The sequence below is a fragment of the Tenrec ecaudatus genome, chromosome 5 (assembly GCF_050624435.1).
Source record: "Tenrec ecaudatus isolate mTenEca1 chromosome 5, mTenEca1.hap1, whole genome shotgun sequence".
NCBI lineage: Eukaryota > Metazoa > Chordata > Mammalia > Afrosoricida > Tenrecidae > Tenrec > Tenrec ecaudatus.
Genome location: NC_134534.1, coordinates 112993401 through 113013532, shown reverse-complemented (window position 1 = coordinate 113013532; position 20132 = coordinate 112993401). Strand labels below are relative to the sequence as shown.

The 20132-nt window shown below is 39.6% G+C and overlaps 1 protein-coding gene and 1 pseudogene across 6 annotated transcripts; both read left to right on the top strand.

Annotated features, from left to right (window-relative positions):
* Positions 1 to 97: 97 nt before the first annotated feature.
* On the top strand, positions 98 to 10748 carry HNRNPK (heterogeneous nuclear ribonucleoprotein K). 6 transcript variants are annotated; one of them, XM_075549844.1, is made up of 17 exons: positions 98 to 242; positions 2165 to 2241; positions 2351 to 2430; positions 2739 to 2836; positions 3264 to 3320; positions 4747 to 4790; positions 5671 to 5743; positions 6168 to 6239; positions 6729 to 6842; positions 7180 to 7308; positions 7766 to 8073; positions 8179 to 8233; positions 8477 to 8560; positions 8841 to 8856; positions 8934 to 9016; positions 9345 to 9514; positions 10205 to 10748. In XM_075549844.1, exons 3-17 carry the CDS (start codon positions 2373 to 2375, stop codon positions 10236 to 10238), a joined length of 1395 nt encoding a protein of 464 aa, XP_075405959.1. In that variant the 5' UTR covers positions 98 to 242; positions 2165 to 2241; positions 2351 to 2372; the 3' UTR covers positions 10239 to 10748. The 6 variants fall into 6 exon arrangements, with proteins under 6 accessions (XP_075405959.1, XP_075405961.1, XP_075405963.1 ...); XM_075549846.1 differs by lacking the exon at positions 98 to 242 and adding an exon at positions 455 to 604 and having other exon boundaries at positions 10265 to 10748; XM_075549843.1 differs by lacking the exon at positions 98 to 242 and adding an exon at positions 456 to 604.
* Positions 10749 to 16495: 5747 nt separating this feature from the next.
* On the top strand, positions 16496 to 16810 carry LOC142448901 (NADH dehydrogenase [ubiquinone] 1 subunit C1, mitochondrial pseudogene; annotated as a pseudogene).
* Positions 16811 to 20132: the final 3322 nt, after the last annotated feature.

The following is a 20132-nucleotide window of genomic DNA, read 5'->3' as shown; positions in this document are numbered from 1 at the left end:
CCAACCCCTGGAGATGCATTCCAGCTTCGAAAACGCCCCGCCCCAGCTCCCTCCCGGGCGCGTGAGCGAATCGGCCTGAGATCTCGCGAGACCATGCTCCACTCCCCCACCCTCTAGTGGAGTGCGCGAACGAGAAAGGAGGAGGGCGCTCCAGTGGAAAGCACTGCGGACGCCATTATCCTGTTTCGTTGCCGCACCGACCTCGACGTCTAGCTCGCGTCTCGTTTGTTCGCGGTCTCTAGGTAATTGGAGTTACCGGGGCTTGGGAATTAGTGTGTTCAGGCGAGGGCTTGGCCTCTCGGAAAGATTGCGTTTACTTTTTCCTAGCCCAGTGTTGCTGGGCCCTTGGCGGCCTCAGCCCGAAGGGAGGTGCCTGCGAGAGGCGGGGCCGTTACCTCCTCCTGCGCTTTGATTGACGCGGCTTTGCGCCAATCTCTTCGGCCTCGCGCCACCGCTGAGGCAGGGCAGCCAATCTGGAGGGGCAGCGGGGCAGGCGCGCTGAGGCGGGAGGAGGAGGGGAACTGGGCCCTGCGCTCCTTCTCTGTCTTGCTGTGACCGGCTGAGGCTACGCGGCGCGGCGGCGAAGGGACGACGGCCTCGCGCGGTAAGGAGCGGAGCCGGGAGGACTGCCTGTGAGGCGAGAATGAGAAGCGAGTTTTTGCGCTTGAACGAGGCCGTCCTAGAGGACGCTTGGTGGTTGACTGCTTCCCAGAGAGGAAACGTTGCCTGCCTTTCCCCTCCCCCACCCACCTCCGCCATTTCCCCCAGCGCATTTCTGCAGTCCGCGTTGTGCTACGCGCTCGGGGAGGATTGCCAGAGAGGTTCCTTCGGGGTGAGAGGCCGTTACGTGGTCTTGGGGAACAGGCCCCTTTTTCGCTAAGGGCATAGGCTGGCTGCCGCAAGGCCGAGGTTGCCCGCCAGCCACCTCACGCGGCGGCGTCGCCCTTTGTGTGGGCCCCGCCGCACCGGCACCTCCCAGGCCTGCGGCGGGAGTCGGGATATCGGACGGCCCCCGCCGCAGCGGAGGCTTTGTCTCCGCGGAGGGGGAGGGGTATGGGGGTGAGATCCCGGGACCGCGTGGTGGGTGGGGGAGGGGGTCTGAGCTCAGCTCCGCCTCGTAGCACGTAGGCGCCATTACGCGGGCCGCCATTTCCCGTCGGCTCGGGGTGAGGAGAGGTGCGGCGCTTCTGCGATCGCCTAGCCCTTTTACAACTCACGGTACTCGGCGTCTTGGCGATCCTGGTTTCCGAGCGAGGCTGGGCGTGTTCGCCCAGGCCCATACTTCGTCGGTTTGCGAGATCGGAGGGATGGTGGGAAGGCATAGCGGATTAACAGGGGCTCAACGTTAGTCTTAACATCCTGATGCTGTTTTTCTATACTCTAGTATCTAAGTCTTTCACCGACTTACGGCTTTTACAGAGTAATACGCCAGTAGAATATAATCTTGGTCATTAGAGTTGCTCGAACGACCAACGTTAACGTTAATAGACGAGTACTGCAGAAAATGCTACCTTGGTTTGGGTGATGTTTTTTTTAACAACGTGTAGCCACTTGGCATTTAATTCATATTCCTAAAGTGCGTCTAAAAGGTGGATTGAACCCCATCACCAACCTGTTTGTAGAATCTAGCATTTTCTACATATGTGCACTAAATGGGATTTCTCTGAACCAAATTTAAAATGTATCCATAGTGAGGCTGATAGGTCCCATTAGTGGTAGGCAAGATTACTCCCACTACATAATAGATTTTTTTGAAAAGAGAATAGACCTAGTTATTGGACATGGCTTGTGTTTGCCTCTATATTTATTAAATTACCAAGATTCTGGAAATTTTAAGATCAGCCTAAGTGGATACGAAATTCCAACATCAGTCTAGTTGCTGCCTACTAAGAAACAATGTGAGACTGTTAACACTTTGTAATGAAACAACTGGCTACAGTGGTGGAAATTCATTTCCCATAGCTAAAAAGCTAATGCTTACTCGGCTCCCCCTTTTTTTACTTAAAGGCAAGCCTTTGGCGTTTGTAGTCCTAAAATGAAGAATCCAGTTTTAGAAATATCTACTTAGTTGTTAGGGACGGGTCGGTATTGTGATTAAAAATTAGTATTCTGTTATAAGAATGGACCCAAGAAAAGCAAAACTGATTTGTGTTGGTTTTTATAGGCTACTGCAGCGCTAGGGTGTCAGTTGTTGGTCCCGCCCAGAACACTTCAGTTCTGCTCTGCAAGGATATATAACTGGTACGTTCTAGAATCTGTCGTTTATTTGCTTGCCTTGATCCTTAGCAAGATGCATCCACTTTACTTCCATTAAGCCAACTGTACTAGCTGCTTTATTTGTTTTCTACAGATTACCCATTTAATAAAGGAAAATGGAAACTGAACAGCCAGAAGAAACCTTCCCCAACACTGAAACCAATGGTGAATTTGGTAAGACTTTATTAGTGATTTGTGTGTGTGTGTGATTTTTAAATTTCCAATCTATTCCTTGTTCTCACCTATGTGGTTTGATACTTAGGTTTTAACATAGGTAATTTTTAGTGTTATAACCTGAAATTACTTGTCAGTTGCATGTTTGCTGTATTTTATTACCTAAATTATTTAGTAGATGCTTTAAAGGGCAAACAGAAAGGAGTTAAATTTCGTTAGTTTTTTAAAAATCAAAAGCTAAATTAGTCTTAGGTGCCCTTTCTTAAATACATCAGTTTTATTGAAAATCTTAACTGCTGGTTTAATAGGTAAACGCCCAGCAGAAGATATGGAAGAGGAACAAGCATTTAAAAGATCTAGGAACACTGATGAGATGGTTGAACTGCGCATTCTGCTTCAGAGCAAGGTATACTTTTTAGTATTATTGATAATTTGGAAATGTGTTCGACTCTGGAACAAATTAAGGTTGGCTCTTATTTGGTACTTTGAGAAGTCTTCAAAGATTTCTAGATTTAAATAAAACAAAGGTTTGTATAACTTTGAGACAGATGTAAAGACCTGGTTTTGCCTCTGCTTGCATTTGAGATATTAAAACTCATTATTAGTGATGAATTAGAGAATTGCGGGTGGATGTAAGGAAGTACAATTTAGGATGCGTACAAAGAAAGTGTTTTTGGATTTCGTGTGTCTTGAATTTGCCCTGATGGTTTTAATAGCCCCAAATCTCTTAATTCCTGTAATAGAAAGGTTAAAATTTCAGGGGGGGTTAAATCTAAGAACAAAAAATATACTAAATTTAGAGGAAAACAAAGTAATTGTGTTTTTGCCTTTAGAATGCTGGGGCAGTGATTGGAAAAGGAGGCAAGAATATTAAGGCTCTTCGTACAGACGTAAGTATTAAAGCGTTTAAACTACTACGCAAACAGCTTGTTACATGTTTCTAGAAATTAAAAGATTTGAATCATAAGAATCATTTAATAGTCTAGATACAAGCCATTTGTAATAATTGATTACATAGCTGACTTCCAGATATGGCGCCCCTCTTCACCCTTTTTTTACTGTTTGCCAATCCCCAAATTGTAGAGAGGTGTTAAACCTCTTCCTTTATAGTATTCCACCAAATAATCTCTTCAAGCAAGATCTGAATTAGAAATGTTGACACGCTGTTAAACCCCTTAGCAACTGCATTTTCCACATATGGGTCACTTAGTCTGTTGCTGAAAACAATTGCACGTGACTGATAGAAAGCCCTCTGTTCTTTGAGAACTTACACATGGAGCACAAAGAAATATTGAGGTTGCATGGTTTAAATAGAGAATAGACTTAGGAACATATTCTTGAAGTTGGAAAAGTGTCTCAATGCCTGTGGTTTGAGTCTTCATATTATACAGTGGGTTGACTCTTGTGATTAGACACATTAATATTGGCATCCACCGATGTTCGTGCATTTAATAGGACTTGGCTACATCAAATTTACTAAAATCTCAGTATACACGTTCTTAATGTTCTTGCTAAAATTTAGGCAAATAATAACTTTGTGTTGGATACTTATTTTGACAGTATTTCATTTCTCTCGGTCGCAGATCTTTGTATGTTCCTCTTGATTGCTGTAAAACTGAACTTGAAAATTTGTTTATAATTTTACAAACCTGCCTGTTGGGATCTAGGAGTCCATTTTAAACCTCTAGGAAACCAAACTAATCTTTGAGTGCTTAAGAGTTTTTTGGTGGTGTGGGATTTTTTGTTTTGTCTTTTATAAACCTCTCTCCTCTTAATCCAGATATCTTATATAATAATCTGGGTTATTAATATCCCCATTTCCTCTAGAATTTCAGTACACTTTGAGTCTGACAGGTTTGTGTCTACCCTCATGAGCCAGCCTGCTACTGAAACATCTTGTTTTTAAAAAATTTTTAAAGGAAGGTAGCTAGACCATCATTTTAAGGTCCTTAAATGTTAAGCCACAGTCAGCTACAGAGAAGTCCAGTATTGTGTTAGTCTTCAGAACAACGTAAGCTTGTTTCATTAATTGAGAGTATGAGTATAGTTTGTATTAAATTAAAATTTATTGCTTTTCCCCCTTTTCCCTCTCCTTGTTTTTTTGGCCATATATCTCCGTTGCCCATGTACTGGATCGACTTACCCCTGCGTTGCCCACCATGACGTTGGCCCATCCGCCCCTGAACGCCCATGTGAAAACCCTGGTTGGCTATGCCCAAAAATGTGCTCGTTGCCAAACGGGTACCATACTTGACAACTACTGATTGAATGCCCATGCCCAATGCCAACATCCACGAACGCCAATGACCAATGCAGTACAATGCCAGTGTTTCAGTCCCAGACAGCAGTGGCCCCGAGCGGTATGTCCCAACAGTTTATGCCTCACTGCCTGATTAGAAAGAGAGAAATGTATTTTATTACCTGCCTTTTATATAATTAAATAGTATCCCCTTTAGACGGTGTATTGTTTTTCAAGTTTCTGTCTTATTTTCCCCATTAAGTCTTTTTGTCACTGAACTTTTACCGTGAGTTGCCCACCCGAACGGTCCACTAATTTTATTTCGATGGAAGGAGCACAGCTTCAAGTGTTGCATATTTGCTGCATTGTAAATCAAATTGTTACCAAAGTAGTCTCTCGCTCTGTCTTGTGGCCCACCTTGCTTCCCAACATTGCCTGTTCATAATTTTTTCTGATGAAATGCTAACTCTGGTTCACTTTCCTTCACTTGTCATTGTGTTGTCTTTGTTTTGTCTTGCATTTGTATTTGTTTTCTTGCAGAGCCCATTAGTGGTCTAATTTCTAACTGGTATCCATAACCTTACTCCAGATAAAATGTTCACCACTCGCATATTCCCCTCTCACCCCCCTCACCCCCACTTTGCCTAAGAGAAGGTGTGCCAGTTATACCACTGTAATAGCGAGGATATTCTTAAATTTAGTGGTGGCGGGGAACATAAATATCAACTCTGCTTCGGTTCTGGTCGATTTATTGCCCACTTAATCTGAGCCCTTCCAAAGCCCATAATCTCTGTCTCTGCAAGTCTCCTAATATTGTTACCATGTTTGTATTGGGCATAAAGCGAAATGCATGTGAGAAAAAAAACTAAATAGGCTACTGTAAATGGGGAATATTAAATGTATGTTACTTCTCTAAAGAATTTATATGGCTGCTGATAACAAACAATTCATTTTTCTTCTCCACCTTTTTTGTACTATCTGATATTTGTGATGTTTGACAGCATATTGAGTATCAGTGCTGACATTGAAACAATTGGAGAGATTCTGAAGAAAATCATCCCTACCTTAGAAGAGGTAGGCTCATAATTTTATATATATATATACACATATAGGGCAATGATTTTAAACATTGAATTGTAATGGAGTGGGGGGCATTAGGTAAAACCTTTATAATGTACAGCATCCCTTTGCTTGCATTAATCACTCAATGTAAATAGCTATTTGTGGTCATGTACTTTTAAAAGATTTGGTTTTAAGGGGACTTTTGGTCTCAGTTGTTTTAGAAATAAATGAAATTAATGGGTGCGTTGGATAGAATTTTTTGCTCTTAGACAGTGTTTTAATGCTAGACCATTTAAATGTGTAAAAAACATTAAATACTGTAGACTAGTTTATGTAGTAATAGATTTTAAATGTTATAGTAGCTTTACCAATATATGCGACAATAGCCTGATCACACTAGACACTTAACCTATTACTCTTATTTTTCTACTTTCAGGGCCTGCAGTTGCCATCACCCACTGCAACCAGCCAGCTCCCGCTCGAATCTGATGCTGTGGAATGCTTAAATGTATGTCATAGTGCCATTGAACCCCACTGAAGTATGGAGCCTGGCCCATAGGATCAATTTTATTTTTAACATAGTGTACTTTTCCCGTTTCTATAGAAAAACCTTAAAACACAATAAATGGATGTTCTTACAGCTCATGTTGACCCTGCTCCATGCTGCAGTGGGAATTAACTACATTTGCAAAGTGCTTTGCAGTCATTTTTATTGTGTTATTTGAATGTTAATAATAATTTTGTGGTAACAGCGACATGCTAAATGGCTGCAGTGTGGGTATGGTGTTGCAGGACCTGAAAATAAAATAGTTTTTTAAGGTGGTGCAGAATGTCCCTTTTGGGCCTGGCTATTGAGGATAATAAGCACATAACTGGTAAAGTTATTGAAATATAAATTCAGGTTGCTCACTGCAACAGTATATTATGCTTATAGCAGATAAGTGTGTTTGGGGGATTCATAATTTTGGGCTAAAGTTTTATAAATCTCCCTCTGCAGTACCAACACTATAAAGGAAGCGACTTTGACTGCGAGTTGAGACTGTTGATTCATCAGAGTTTGGCAGGAGGAATTATTGGGGTGAAAGGTGCTAAAATCAAAGAGCTTCGTGAGGTAATGGCACCTTTTGTTTCTCCTGCCGTATTTTGTACAGGACACTACCCTTTCTCCCCCTTCCCCATCTAATGGATTCACTAAGACTATGATTTCCGTAACAACCCCATTGTTTAAGCATTATCATCTTTGTTAGTGAGGTAATAAAAAGGCTTGGCTGTACTAGATAAAAGTTTTTGTCAATTTCCATACCTTGCCAAAGCTAGACTCTACCCTCTTTAAATTTCTTGGTGGGAGGAGGGGTAAATTGAAGTGTAAGTTTTAATTTTCCTAAATATTTTTTTGGTGCTTTGTTTCCTCTGCTATCTGATAGTTTTTCTTTGTTAACTCATTGCAGAATACTCAGACAACAATCAAGCTTTTCCAGGAATGCTGCCCTCATTCTACTGACAGAGTTGTTCTTATTGGAGGGAAACCTGATAGAGTTGTTGAGTGCATAAAGATCATCCTTGATCTGATCTCTGAGGTATCTTTAGAACATTTACTTTTGCCTCTATAGAACACAAATTGATCTCATTCACTGCTGTAGTTTCAAATATAAAAGGCAAGTGGAAGGTTTTGAAATGCTTCAAGTAAAATGTTTTCAATCCATTTGAGGAATCACAAACTGCTTTAGTACCTCTATCTTCAAGGGTCCCTGTGGTATGTGCATAGTTCTCTTTCTGTTAAAATGCGGATGGAGTTAAAGTTCTAAGGGTTATGAATAAGCAGTTTTCCTCCTGAGCAACAAAGCTCATCTCATTATTTAGGACCTATAAAAGTAATATATTTGGGGGTTCCCCAATTTCTTGGTTATTCTGTTTTCTCCTACCTTAACTCATTTGATAATTCCTAGGGAAAACATAGTACTTGAAAGGTTTTGTTTCTTGAACCAAGAGTTGTGTTTTGGTTGTCTTCATTTAGTACTGTATTTTTTGTTTTAGTCACCCATCAAAGGACGTGCACAACCTTATGATCCCAATTTTTACGATGAAACCTATGATTATGGTGGTTTTACAATGATGTTTGATGATCGCCGTGGACGGCCTGTGGGGTTCCCCATGCGGGGAAGAGGTGGTTTTGACAGAATGCCTCCTGGTCGGGGTGGGCGTCCCATGCCTCCATCTAGAAGAGATTATGATGATATGAGCCCTCGTCGAGGACCTCCTCCTCCTCCTCCTGGACGAGGTGGCCGGGGTGGTAGCCGTGCTCGGAATCTTCCTCTTCCTCCTCCACCACCACCTAGAGGCGGGTAAGTTTTGTTTTCATCAACGCGTTTCATGATGTAGGCATGTGGGTAGTCCTTAATTTGATAACTGTGGCATAGATTAGATTATAACTTGTGTTATGTTTGCAGGGATCTAATGGCTTATGACAGAAGAGGGAGACCTGGAGACCGATATGATGGCATGGTAAGAGCCTTCACTTACCAACAATTTTTGTTTAGGGGATATCCGGGATCGTAAAGCTTCATTGTTAAATCTTGAAGATAAGAATTTAACTCTCTTTGCTCCTCCCCCCCCCCAAAATAAATACTAGATAGCTACCATTTGGTGTTCTTTAATAGGGGTAAAATAATGTAAATGGGTGTTTTTTATTATAGCTAAAATTGAAATAATTACAATGTATATTAAATGGCACTATTCCTCTAACAGGTTGGTTTCAGTGCTGATGAAACTTGGGATTCTGCAATAGATACCTGGAGCCCATCAGAGTGGCAGATGGCTTACGAACCACAGGTTGAGTGTTGCATGTTCCAGTCATAATGTGTTATATAAGTACCAGTTTTAAGAATTTAAAAAAATACCTAGTTAAGCTGTATACTGCCTGCTTGTCAATAGGTTATTTTGTTTCATGCTTTGTTACCAAGAGTTGTGTTCCAAACTAACTTAGAATAAATAAACTTGGGGGCCTTGGAAAGAACATTGTTTTGTTGACCTGGGGATGTTTCATGAGTATATTGGGATAATTGAGAAAATTTGAGGACAAATTAATTTATTTTTCTCTTTCTGTTTTTAGGGTGGCTCAGGATATGGTAAGTTTTCTCCTTTGTTGAAATCAAACATAATTTCATACTTTCTAAGTGAATTTGATGCTCATTATTTAAATCAGATTATTCCTATGCAGGGGGTCGTGGATCATATGGTGATCTTGGTGGACCTATTATTACTACACAAGTAACTATTCCCAAAGATGTAAGTATCTTTAACCTTTCCCTAGAGTTAACCATTAGATTTCTTTAAAATTCCCTGGTTTTTCATAGAAGATACTTTAAAAGTTAAAATTGAGATTATCAGTAAGAGGTGTCCATTCTGGAGTCTTAATAGATGATATCTTTGTTACTAAATAGCCCATTACAGAAATCTTAATGGACAAAGTACAGGTTTTTATCTAGGCCTTGAATTTTGGGGTGTTGGATAATAAAACCACTTGAGGAAGTAACAATATTCCTTGTCTTTAAAGTGCTAGTGATTAAATTTTGATGTATCAAAATGCTAAACTTAATTTTTTTACTTCTTAAAGTTGGCTGGATCTATTATTGGCAAAGGTGGTCAGCGGATTAAACAAATTCGTCATGAGTCAGGAGCTTCAATCAAAATTGATGAGCCTTTAGAAGGGTCTGAAGATCGGATCATTACCATTACAGGAACACAGGACCAGATACAGAATGCACAGTATTTGCTGCAGAACAGGTCAGTTTGTTTAATTTTGTAATAACTTAACAAATACTAAAATCTTAAGGCTTTCCTTCTGGGGTGATTTTTCTTTTAGAAGCCATGGTATCTCAACCCTTTGAGGGGTGGGGCACCTAACTTTTAAACATCCTAATAGCTTTGCCTTGATTTTCTTCTGCTTTCTTACTAAACGAAGATATTCAATACTAATCTTGCTGGAAGAAGCCCTAACCAAGCAAACTTCTCCATTTCTCTGGTGAAAACTGCTGCCAAAACCACTTGTTAAAATTATACAAAGCCTGTAGAAAATAAAGAAGATTCAGTGGATGTTGGTCAGTTCTGTGTGGAAGACTAGTGATTTTGTTGTTTTTAGATAACTAAATTGACAACAAATCACAGTCTGCCATATGGCACAGGCCATGTCTCTACAGGACAAATAGATTGGTGCTGTGTTAAATGCAGCTTTCACACTACTCGCATTTCTTTGTCTTTTCTATCAAATATTAACAACTTTTTGTTTCATTTTCTTGTTTTAAAGTCTTAACTTTTATAATTGCTTTAAATTTTGCACTATTTATAATTGCTAATGTTTTCTAAATATAATGGACATGCTTGACATTTTGATTTAGCATTGAAATTGTCTTAATGTTGATTGAGGTATTACGAACAAAAATTCTAATTCGTACTTTTTTTTCTTTTCTTTTATAGTGTGAAGCAGTATGCAGATGTTGAAGGATTCTAATGCAAGATATTTTTTCTTTTTTATAGTGTGAAGCAGTATTCTGGAAAGTTTTTCTAAGACTAGTGAAGAACTGAAGGAGTCCTGCATCTTTTTTTTTTTATCTGCTTCTGTTTAAAAAGCCAACATTCCTCTGCTTCCTAGGTGTTCTGCATTTGAGGTGTAGTGAAATCTTTGCTGTTCACCAGATGTAATGTTATAGTTCCTTACCAGGGTGGGAGGGGAGGGTGTGCAAAAACTAACGTTGAAATTTTGAAACAGCAGAGTGAGTGAATTTTATTTTTATTTTTTTTGTTGTTCATTGTTGGTGGTTTAAAACAAATTCCCCCATGTAATGATTGTGAACACCTTGCTTTTGTGGTCACTGTAACCTTTGGGGGGTGGAACAGGGAGGAAAAGTAACGATAACAATAGTTCACATGTCCCTGGCATTCAATTCAGAGCAGCGTGCACAATGTAATGCTCTTTTGTAAGAAACGTTTTATGATTTTTAAAATAAATTTAGTGAACCTATTTTTGGTGGTCATTTTTTGAGTCATTTTTTCAAATGGCTTTAACACCCCAACTCGCTCCTAAACTAAACATTAAGTTTGATTTTCAGCTCCTCTGTTGGATTGGATATAAGTGCATCTCCTTGGACATAGGCAAAATATCTTGGCAAATTCCGTGCTGGTGACTTGGTTTGAACATCCATTGTTTTTTGGGGGGAGGAATCCATCACACATATTCATGCTTATAAGAAGCCTGTGGGTTTTTGCTTTTGTTTTTTTGCAAATGCTTAGCTCTACTTTGCAACAATTCTGTTAGTGACAACCCAGATAGGGAAGCAGGTACTACAAATTGAGTAGTGATGTAAAAGTATATATACATAAGCCTGATTTGGCAACAAGTTTTATTAATCAGAATAATCCTGGGCTGTGGAAGTGACTAATGGCTGAATAAATACTGATTATTTTTACTAGATAATTTTTCACCTATAGACTTAAACTGTCAACTTGCTAGTGTCTTAGTTAAACTTTGTAAAAATATATATATTGTTTTTTCCATTGTATGCAAATTGAAAGATGTACCATTTTTCTGTTGTATGTTGAATTATGTAGGAAATGTTTGTTAACAATTCAAAAAAGTTCCTGTGGATGTTTTTTGTGTAGTAACGGCATTTGTATTGATAGTAAAAGTTCACTTCCAAATAAAAACTCCCATGATGCTAGATATGGTGTGTGCCCCAATTTGAACTACGATTAATTGAAAATTGTAAAATTCTATTGAAACATTTCGCTTTTATAATCTAATAATTGTGAATTGGGATTTTAACATTTGTAAAGAAAAACTTGCTGTTTTTTTCCCCCTCCCAATTCAAATACTTGGATCCTTGGTTTGCCAAAAGTATTCTGACATAATGACCTGAGTCTCAATTTACTACTTAAGTTATTAAGAGTTTTCTGTTGCTATCTTCAGAATTCATGGTTTTGCTGTACAGAAATAAAGCTTGGCACTTGTATATAATGTAAGGATATGAAGTGGGCTTCAAGATAAGGCACACTTTAGAAAGGCGGGGGTAGCAGTAATAGAACCAAAGGTCCCTTGGAAAGATGGGGCTTGTATTTTCTGGAGAGCTCATATTTGAAAACTCGAACTATTCTTGGCACCAGCAAATCAACTTGGTTACTGGTGGTCTCCCCCCACACATTTCGATTCCTTGGCCATCTTCAGTTGGTGACTTCGGACTGCTGAGGGTTGTATATTCCAGAGTTGCTAAATGAGCCCTTGGAGTGAATTTAACCCCTATGGAATAAATGCATCCCAGGAGAAGTTCAAAGTATGTAAATAACAACGTTGGGTATTTACTAAATTTGTGCCTTTCACAAATATTCCTTTGAATCCATAAAATTACTGAGGACTAAATATGTATTGAAAAATTGAGTGTCCATTGGGAATGGGAGAGCACTTTTGCATTGTCAATATTGGCAGGCAATTTAAGGATGAAGTAAATTGGAAGTCGTGCAAATACTTAAAATTCTGTTCAATACACATCCCAGTATTTTAAGAGATTTTAAAGTTTTTTGCTGTTACCTGAAAATTATTTGCAGAATGAATGCCAACAGCCACTGCAGCAAGAAATTAACCTTCCTTACTAATGGACATGTTTTCATAGTTTGCCTCTTGTTCTGAGTATAATGTAAAAGTACTTGAACTTTATTGAATTCTGTAGTTGTAAATCTTTGCTCAGTGGTGCCACTGAAATACAGAAATGAAAAAGTGACGGCCATTTTTCAATGGTTGGTTTTACAATGCATTATGTAATTAGTGTTCAAAATTAAACTTACTCCACAAACATGACAGGTGATTTTTTTTAGCTACTAGGTAAACCTATGCTAGAGATTTTTCTCAATCAGTGGAATCTTCTGTCCATTATTTAAAAGCATTGAGTGCTATCAAAAATAACCATGCAAGACATCAGTCTTGATGGTAATTTAATTAAACTTTTACTGTGTTTTGCAGCTATTCTGTTTCCTCATTGGTAACTTAAAAGGGAAACACTTCGTTTGTTGCTAACACTGCGGGCATCTCAGTCTTCGTTAAAACCAAAAATGCTGGTTAAAAGTCCCTGGGCTACACTCCAGCTCAACTGAATTACAATCGAACTAAAAATGTAGGTGATTTTCAGATTATTTTAAATTGGAACATTGTAATATAAGGACCACAAATACACGTTAACATCAATTCATCAAAACTTCCTGAGGTTTGCTGGACCTAAGGATGCAGTGGTGAGCAACATCAGACTGGAGAGCAGAACCCAATAACTACAAATTATATAGAGGCAAAAATTACCCATAAGTCTACACCTCCCCCCATAAATACTCAAATGTGGTTTAAAACACTCAAGAAAAGTAGGGTTTCCCAGTACTTTGGCACTCCCCAGCTATTGAAAGCCCAAAATTTACCCTCAACAGATGAATGAATGAAAAGCATTACCTATAAGCTTACCCAAGCTGTTATAACTCCCAGTCACAAGAAAAAGCAACAGGAGAAAAGGCTCAGTTAAACTATAAAATGGTTAATCTGGGTGGTGGTAAATGCAAATGTTCTGGGGATGGATTCTACTTGCTTACAAAGGTGGTAGAACTCAAGATTCAGTGAGATGGTTAGGGAGAGAACAGGACCTTGAGAAGGAAGAGGCATGAACGCCTCTCACTAAACCTTGAGAAAAACTTGCAAAGTACCCCTATGAACACATGATATACTCAAGTATAGCAGAAATGAAAACGTCAAAAAAGAAGTCAATTTTGATTTCTCACATGTAGAATTTCCTTTAAAATTCATAGAAAATGAAATTGATCATGAAGGACGCCAGTGAGTGGATTTATAGCAGAAGCTGTGGTCGACAGCCTACCTAGAAACTAGATAGTGGACAAGGTGACAGGCAAAGGAACTTCCATTAACAGTGAAAGCCGAAGTGGGATCAAGTTAGTCAAGGACGACCACAGCTGAGTGCTGAGAAATTATATCATCAGCTAAACTAACTTTTTTCATTCAAATGTAGTTATGTAGAGAGCTAAGATCAAGATTCAGACATAGGCACAACTATCTCAGCTACATGTCAGCTTGCTGATGAAAGGCCCTTCATATCGGGAGAAAGCCAACACTGCCCTTTGCATTCAGAAGACACCTAGCAAACATGAAGGGGAAAGGAAAACCCTTGAAAGCAATTTTAAGAGGGTTTGACCATTATCCATAACAAACCCACTACCATCTAACCAATTCAGGCTTTGTAATTACTCTATAGGGCAGACTAGAACTTCTCCGTCTGAAAATGTGTACGACAGTAGACACTCCTCTTTCTCCCACGGAGGCCTGCTGCTCGTGGAAGTTAAAACCTGAATGCCCTCAAGTCGAAGTCGATGTCAGCTCTGCCCCTGTGGGTTTCCAAGACTAACGACGGAAGTAGAAAGCCTCATTTACCTGAGGAGCCATTGCTCACTGTTAATAGCCAAACCTCTCCTACTACCAGGGCTTCTTGGGGGTTAAAGAGACCACATAAAACTGGAAAAGACCAGGTGGAGGGAGAAAGTGGGAACTGATCCCAATCATATAATGCCCCCCTCCCCCACACGCATACCCTGGTTGACAACAGAAATGTGACGGGAGACAGCGGACTGGGTGAGATATGAAAATCATTCTATCAAGGATTCATGAGGACACATGCTTGACAATGGATATATGGATTGTTATGAGAGTCCCCAATAAAATTATTATTTAAAGAAAACTGGTAAAGACTAATTTACTTTCATTATGTGGTGTTTCTCTACTGGAAATATGTTTTTTTCTTGTGTTTTTTAATCATTTTATGGGGGCTTGTACAACTCATCACAATCCATGCATACATCCATGTTTCAAGCACATTTGTACATTTGTTGTCATCATCATTCTCAAAACATTTTCTTTCTACTTGAGTCCTTGGTATCAGCACCTCATTTTTTTCGCCTCCCCCTTGCCCCCCTCCTTCATGAGCCCTTGATAATTTATAAATTGTTATTTTGTTGTGTCTTACACTGTCCAACTATCTCCCTTCACCCACTGACTGGAAATATAAGCTAATGAGATAGTTGAGCTCAGTTAGAGGGCATATGAATTGGGAAGCCCCAGAAACTTCATGGCATAGTCAGTCACATGCTGGGCTGCTAACTGCAAGGCCAGCAGCTCCTCTGGAGGGGTGCAGCCTTGGAAACCCATAGGGGCAGTTCTCTATGGTTTGAGTGGGGGTCATCCTGATGGCATTCTAAGTCAGAATTGACAGGATGGCGATGAGTTTGTTTCTTTTATTTCTTTAATTTTTGGAAGACCTCCATAGAAACAGAGGAAGCAAGGCTATTGTTCTCAAACCACAAATTCACAGTGCAGATGATCTCAGTTGATTGGCGGCCTTGTAGATCATGCCTTTTCTGAATCATTTGCTCGTTCCTGTGTCCCATGCAATTTTGACTTTAGGTAGAAATTAATCTTTACCTGAGACCAGATCATGGCTTCACTATTTCCACTTACCATAGCCTGTCCTCTCCCCTCAGCTGAGATGACTCCCCAATCATTTGTACAAGATGCCCAGTCAGGCTTTGCTTCTAGGGACTTAATCTAAGAACAAAAACATATATAAAAATACTTAGGTTTTGTTATAGTAACTAATGAAATTGCATTATTTCCCTCTGGGAAAAGAAGAATTTCTCATGAGGAATTATGCTAAGAATATTTTTTAAATATACATTTTTGCATGCTGAACAGCCCGAGGTGAATTGTAATGGGCATTTTTTTTAATGGCAAAACATCAGTTTCTCCTTAATAACATCCTGTTTCCTTTTGTAGCCTTTCTGTCCCTATTGTATATAGACTTAATGAGATCGAAATCTTGGTCCTTAAGAGGTTTCTTAATACCCAAGAGGGTGGGTATCTGACCTAGGTTTGGCCAACCATACTGTCTCCTGGGATTTGGGATGTAGAACAGAATGATGCAAGTAAGTTGTAATGACTTTAGAGTTTCTTAGGAGCACTTCTAGATGTGATTTGGGGTAATGTTCACTCTCACTATACTCTCTGTCCTTTACTAGTCTGGTACTCCAAATTTCCTTTCCATCCTGAGTCTTTCATAAGCTGTCAAAAAAGTTCCTGTTTGCTTGAATTGGCCCAGAGTAATCTGCGCGACCCTTCAATCAGAGAGGTTCACTGCTACTTTCAAGGAAGGCAGCAACAAAGAATAGGTGGAAACTACTTGCTCCACCTCACTTCAGCTGCCACTGCAGCTCGCCATTGTCTCTTGGGCTTTTAAAATTACTACCTTTGTGTCTGACTAGTCATATTCTGGAATATCCAGACCCTACATCAGGGCTGCTACTGCGCATCTCCAACTCCAGACTTGAAAAAAATGCTGCACTTCATTAACATGGGATCTGACTCCCTGAGCAGCCACCAAATGGGCTGGATAATTGTGTTGGTTAATTTTATTGGTCCATTTGACTAAGTTAGCATATCCCGTTACTCAAAGACAATCTAGATGTTACTAGGCAAGTATTTTATGGCTTTGACTAACATCTATACTCAGTTGACTTAAAGTTATGTGGGTGGGCTTTTTCCAGAAAAGTCTTAAGAGCAAAACTGAGCTTACCCTGGGGAGAAAAAAATTCTGCCTCCTGATTGCAGTATCAACTCCCACCTGCGAGTTTGCAGCCTTTTTGGAAGTACAATAAGAATGTTCCTTAGCGCTCGTCAAGATGGCGCCGCCCGCGGTCCTGCGCCTTCTCCCGGCTGCTGACCCCCGCCCGGCTCCCGAGCCGTCTGAGCCGTCTTTCAGCGAGGTCGAAGTTCTACGTTCATGAGCCGATAAATAGCAAACCTGATTGGCTGAAGGTTGGGCTGACCTTGGGCACCACAGTCTTCCTGTGGGCCTATCTCATCAAGCAACATAATGAAGATGTTTTGGAGTATAAAAGAAGAAATGGGTTGGAATAAACTATTGAAATACTGATACAGTCTGCTCCATGTAGTGACTGCAGGAATTCTTCTGGATTCACCAATCTTTTGAATGTAAATGAAAAAGGAAAGTTATTTGTGAATGTATATCTCAGCATTTGTGGGTTACTTCATTATGTGAAACAAATTAGAATACTTCCTTATTCTTCAGATAATGCACCTTGTGATAACTTGGCAGAAAATGTCCACTTTAAGGTATAAAACTAAAAGCGTTTCAATTTAGAAGGTATGTTGTGTTAAATGTACAAGTGGAAAAGGTTACTCATTAAACATTCAATGCAGATTTAATCTAAAAAAAAAAAAAGAATGTTCCTTAGCGGTGAGGATGGCAAGACTGCATTGCATGTACGTTAGATGTGTTATCAGGAAAGACCAATCCATGGGAAAAGATACCATGTTTGATAGAATGTCAGTTAAAAAAGAGGAAGACCCTGTCTACAAGATTGTCTGACACGAGGCCACCGCAACAATGGGTTTGGAGGTAAGAATATGAAGACGGCTCAGGACTAGGCAGCTTTTCGTTCTGTTGTACAGAAGGCTGCTGTGAGTTATAACGGAGTTGATGGTACCTAGCAACAACATGCTCTGCACATCTCCAACTTGAAGCTCTCAAACCCCCGAAGTCATTTTCTTGAAATACACAATATGTGTCATTTAAAATCTATTCTAGCAACATCTAAGCACATACACTTTTATAGTCTCATAAGGGTATTCGTTTATTTTTTTTATTTCTATTGTGATTTAGCTGAAAGTTTACAGAGCATATCACCAGTTTTACATTCAACCATTTATCCAACGTCTCAATAGCTTGCCCTGCCCCTCTGTAGGATATTATATTCTCCCTCATCCAAGTTAATATCTGTTTACCTTCTAGCTGACTATTTCCCAGAGTGGATGATAATAGCCCCTGGGCAGGCACTGGAACAACCCAGGAACACTACAAGTCAAATCAATGTCTATTCATAGTGACTCTATAGGACAGAGTAAAACTGCCCTTGTAGGTTTCTGAGACTAACTGTTCACACGAGCAGAAGGGCCCTGTTTCTCCCTAACACATATATCTTCACTACACTATATCACCAGGGTAGAAAGCTTCATCTTTCACCCCCTAATGGTGGTTGGTTTTGAACTGCCTACCTTTCAACTAGTAGCCCAATGCATAACCACTACATCACCAGAATTTCTCATAAAAGCAGATAGCTACACTTTATCTTGGATTATGGGCTATAATAAAAAAAGTCTTTTACTTGCTAGGGATCAATGAGTGATTTTTTTTTCTGAAAAGGGAGGAGTAGGCCAAATATATTTGTGAGCCAATGGAATCTAGTCTATTACTTTCTCTTTCCTCTCTTCCCCTCTCATCACTGGAAACCATCAAAGTCATTTTCTTTTGGTTGGTATGAAATGTGTTTTAATGTGTGTGTGTGTGTACCAAAAAAATTTTTTTTCAAAGTTATGTATTCAATTTTTTTTTTACAAAACAACCTTATCATCTTCAAAGTACTCTTTGAAGTAAATTCCACTTAAGTAATTGAGTACATTACACTTGATACATTAATCAAATCTGCAATTCCATTCTTGGAAACCTTTTTCAAACCCATGTTTGGAAGGCTGCACTTCCCTCATTTTTTTCTTCATGTCTTCTATGTCATCAAATCACTGTCCTTTCATGTTCCTCTTCATTCGTGGAGACAAAAAGTAACATGGAACAAGGTCAGGTGAGTAAGGTACGTGGGGCAAGAGAGACATGCTGTTTTTTGCCAAATGGCACACTGAGATGGCTGCGTAAGCAGGTACATTGTTGTAGCAAAACCAGTCCCCTATCTTCCACAAATTAGGCCTTTTTTGTCGCACACTGTTACACAATCTTTTCAGAACCCCTAAATAGAAAGCTTGATTAACAGTCTGACCTGGTGGAATGAACTCCAAATGCACTATCCCCCTCACATCAAAAAAACAAATGAGCGCCATCTTGATGTATGATTTCACTTGACAAGATGTGGGGCCTGAGGTAATGATGGAATCTTCCACTGACTTGACTGATGTTTGCTTTCTGGGTCATAAGAATAGCACCATGTTTCATCACTAGTAATGACTTTGGGGAAAATGTCTGGGTCACTTCCAAGCTGTTCTTTCAATGTTTCCCATTTACTTTTTTTCCTGGTCAGTCAGAACCCAAGGCACAAATTTCGCAGTGAACCTTCTCATTCTCAAATCTTAAATGAAAATCCACTGAACAGAGCTCCAAAATAGTTCAGACAACTTCCGCATCGCTTCAATGGTCCATCTTTGGTCTTTGAGCACAAGTGCATGAATTTTGTCAACATTTTCATCTGTTTGGGAAGTTGACTGGACATCCAGAATGAGATTTATTATCAATTGAGATTTCACCTCATTTTGAAATGAGAAAACCACTTATGTACTTGAGTTCTTCCCATAGCGCTGTCCTTGTAAGCTGTCTTCAATATCACAACAGTTTCTGCAGCATTTTTTCCTGAGCAGGAAACAAAATTTCACAGCTGCATGCTGTTTTCTTGAATCGGTCATCACAAAAAAAAAAAAAAAGGTTCAAGTGAAACTGTATTTACAAAAAAATTCACTGTGACCAGAGAACCTTCCCAGGCAATGCTGCTGGGTGCACTAACTCAAAGTGAGTTGCTTGATGCTTGCCTAGCAGGAAAAGTGCGTGCTATGAAAGTTGTGCCCGGTGTATATCTTCCCAGGTTTTTTTGATGGGTTGCCACCTTATCTATATGTGTGTGTATTGTCAATCACATATATCTGTTTGTTGATCACAAAGGGACAAGTGTATCAGACCACTATTATTTATTTTATCATATTAATATATGTATACTAATATATAATGTATGTGTGATTGAATAACTTCACTCAGCTTAATATTCTCCAAATCCATCCATGTCATGAGATGATCAAGTTTCATCATTGCTTAGTATTCTATTCTGTGAATGTAATACTAATACTACATACTAGTTTATCTATTCTCCCACCAATAGACATTTAGGCTGTTTCTGTCTTCTTGCTGTTACGAACAATGCTGCACTGTGATGAACATGGGTGCACCTCTGTTCTGTCTATATTCCTTATTTGTGTATTCTCTTCCAATGTGTGAAATTCTTCTTCCCTCTTCCTTTTCTTGTGGTCTAGCTTTCACCTGCATAATGAGACGAATGAAAAATACCAGGGTCAGGTACACCTTAGTCATCAAAGTGGCATCTTTCCTATTGTGCTAGAGTTTAAATTCTGAGTTTATAATCCATTTATCGCTTCCTATTGTACATCTTAAAAAACAGTTCTTCAGGGGAGGCCCTACTTCAGAAAGGATCAGCTTTTCATTTAATTTGACGGCTGTGGGAAAGG

Bases quoted from the DNA above. Each gene is read 5' to 3' on its own strand.
- HNRNPK (XM_075549844.1), top strand. From the start codon at position 2,373: ATGGAAACTGAACAGCCAGAAGAAACCTTCCCCAACACTGAAACCAAT. The intron at 6,240-6,728 runs GTATGTCATAGT...CTCCCTCTGCAG, and splicing joins ATGCTGTGGAATGCTTAAAT to TACCAACACTATAAAGGAAG. The intron at 9,515-10,204 runs GTCAGTTTGTTT...TTTCTTTTATAG, and splicing joins CAGTATTTGCTGCAGAACAG to TGTGAAGCAGTATGCAGATG.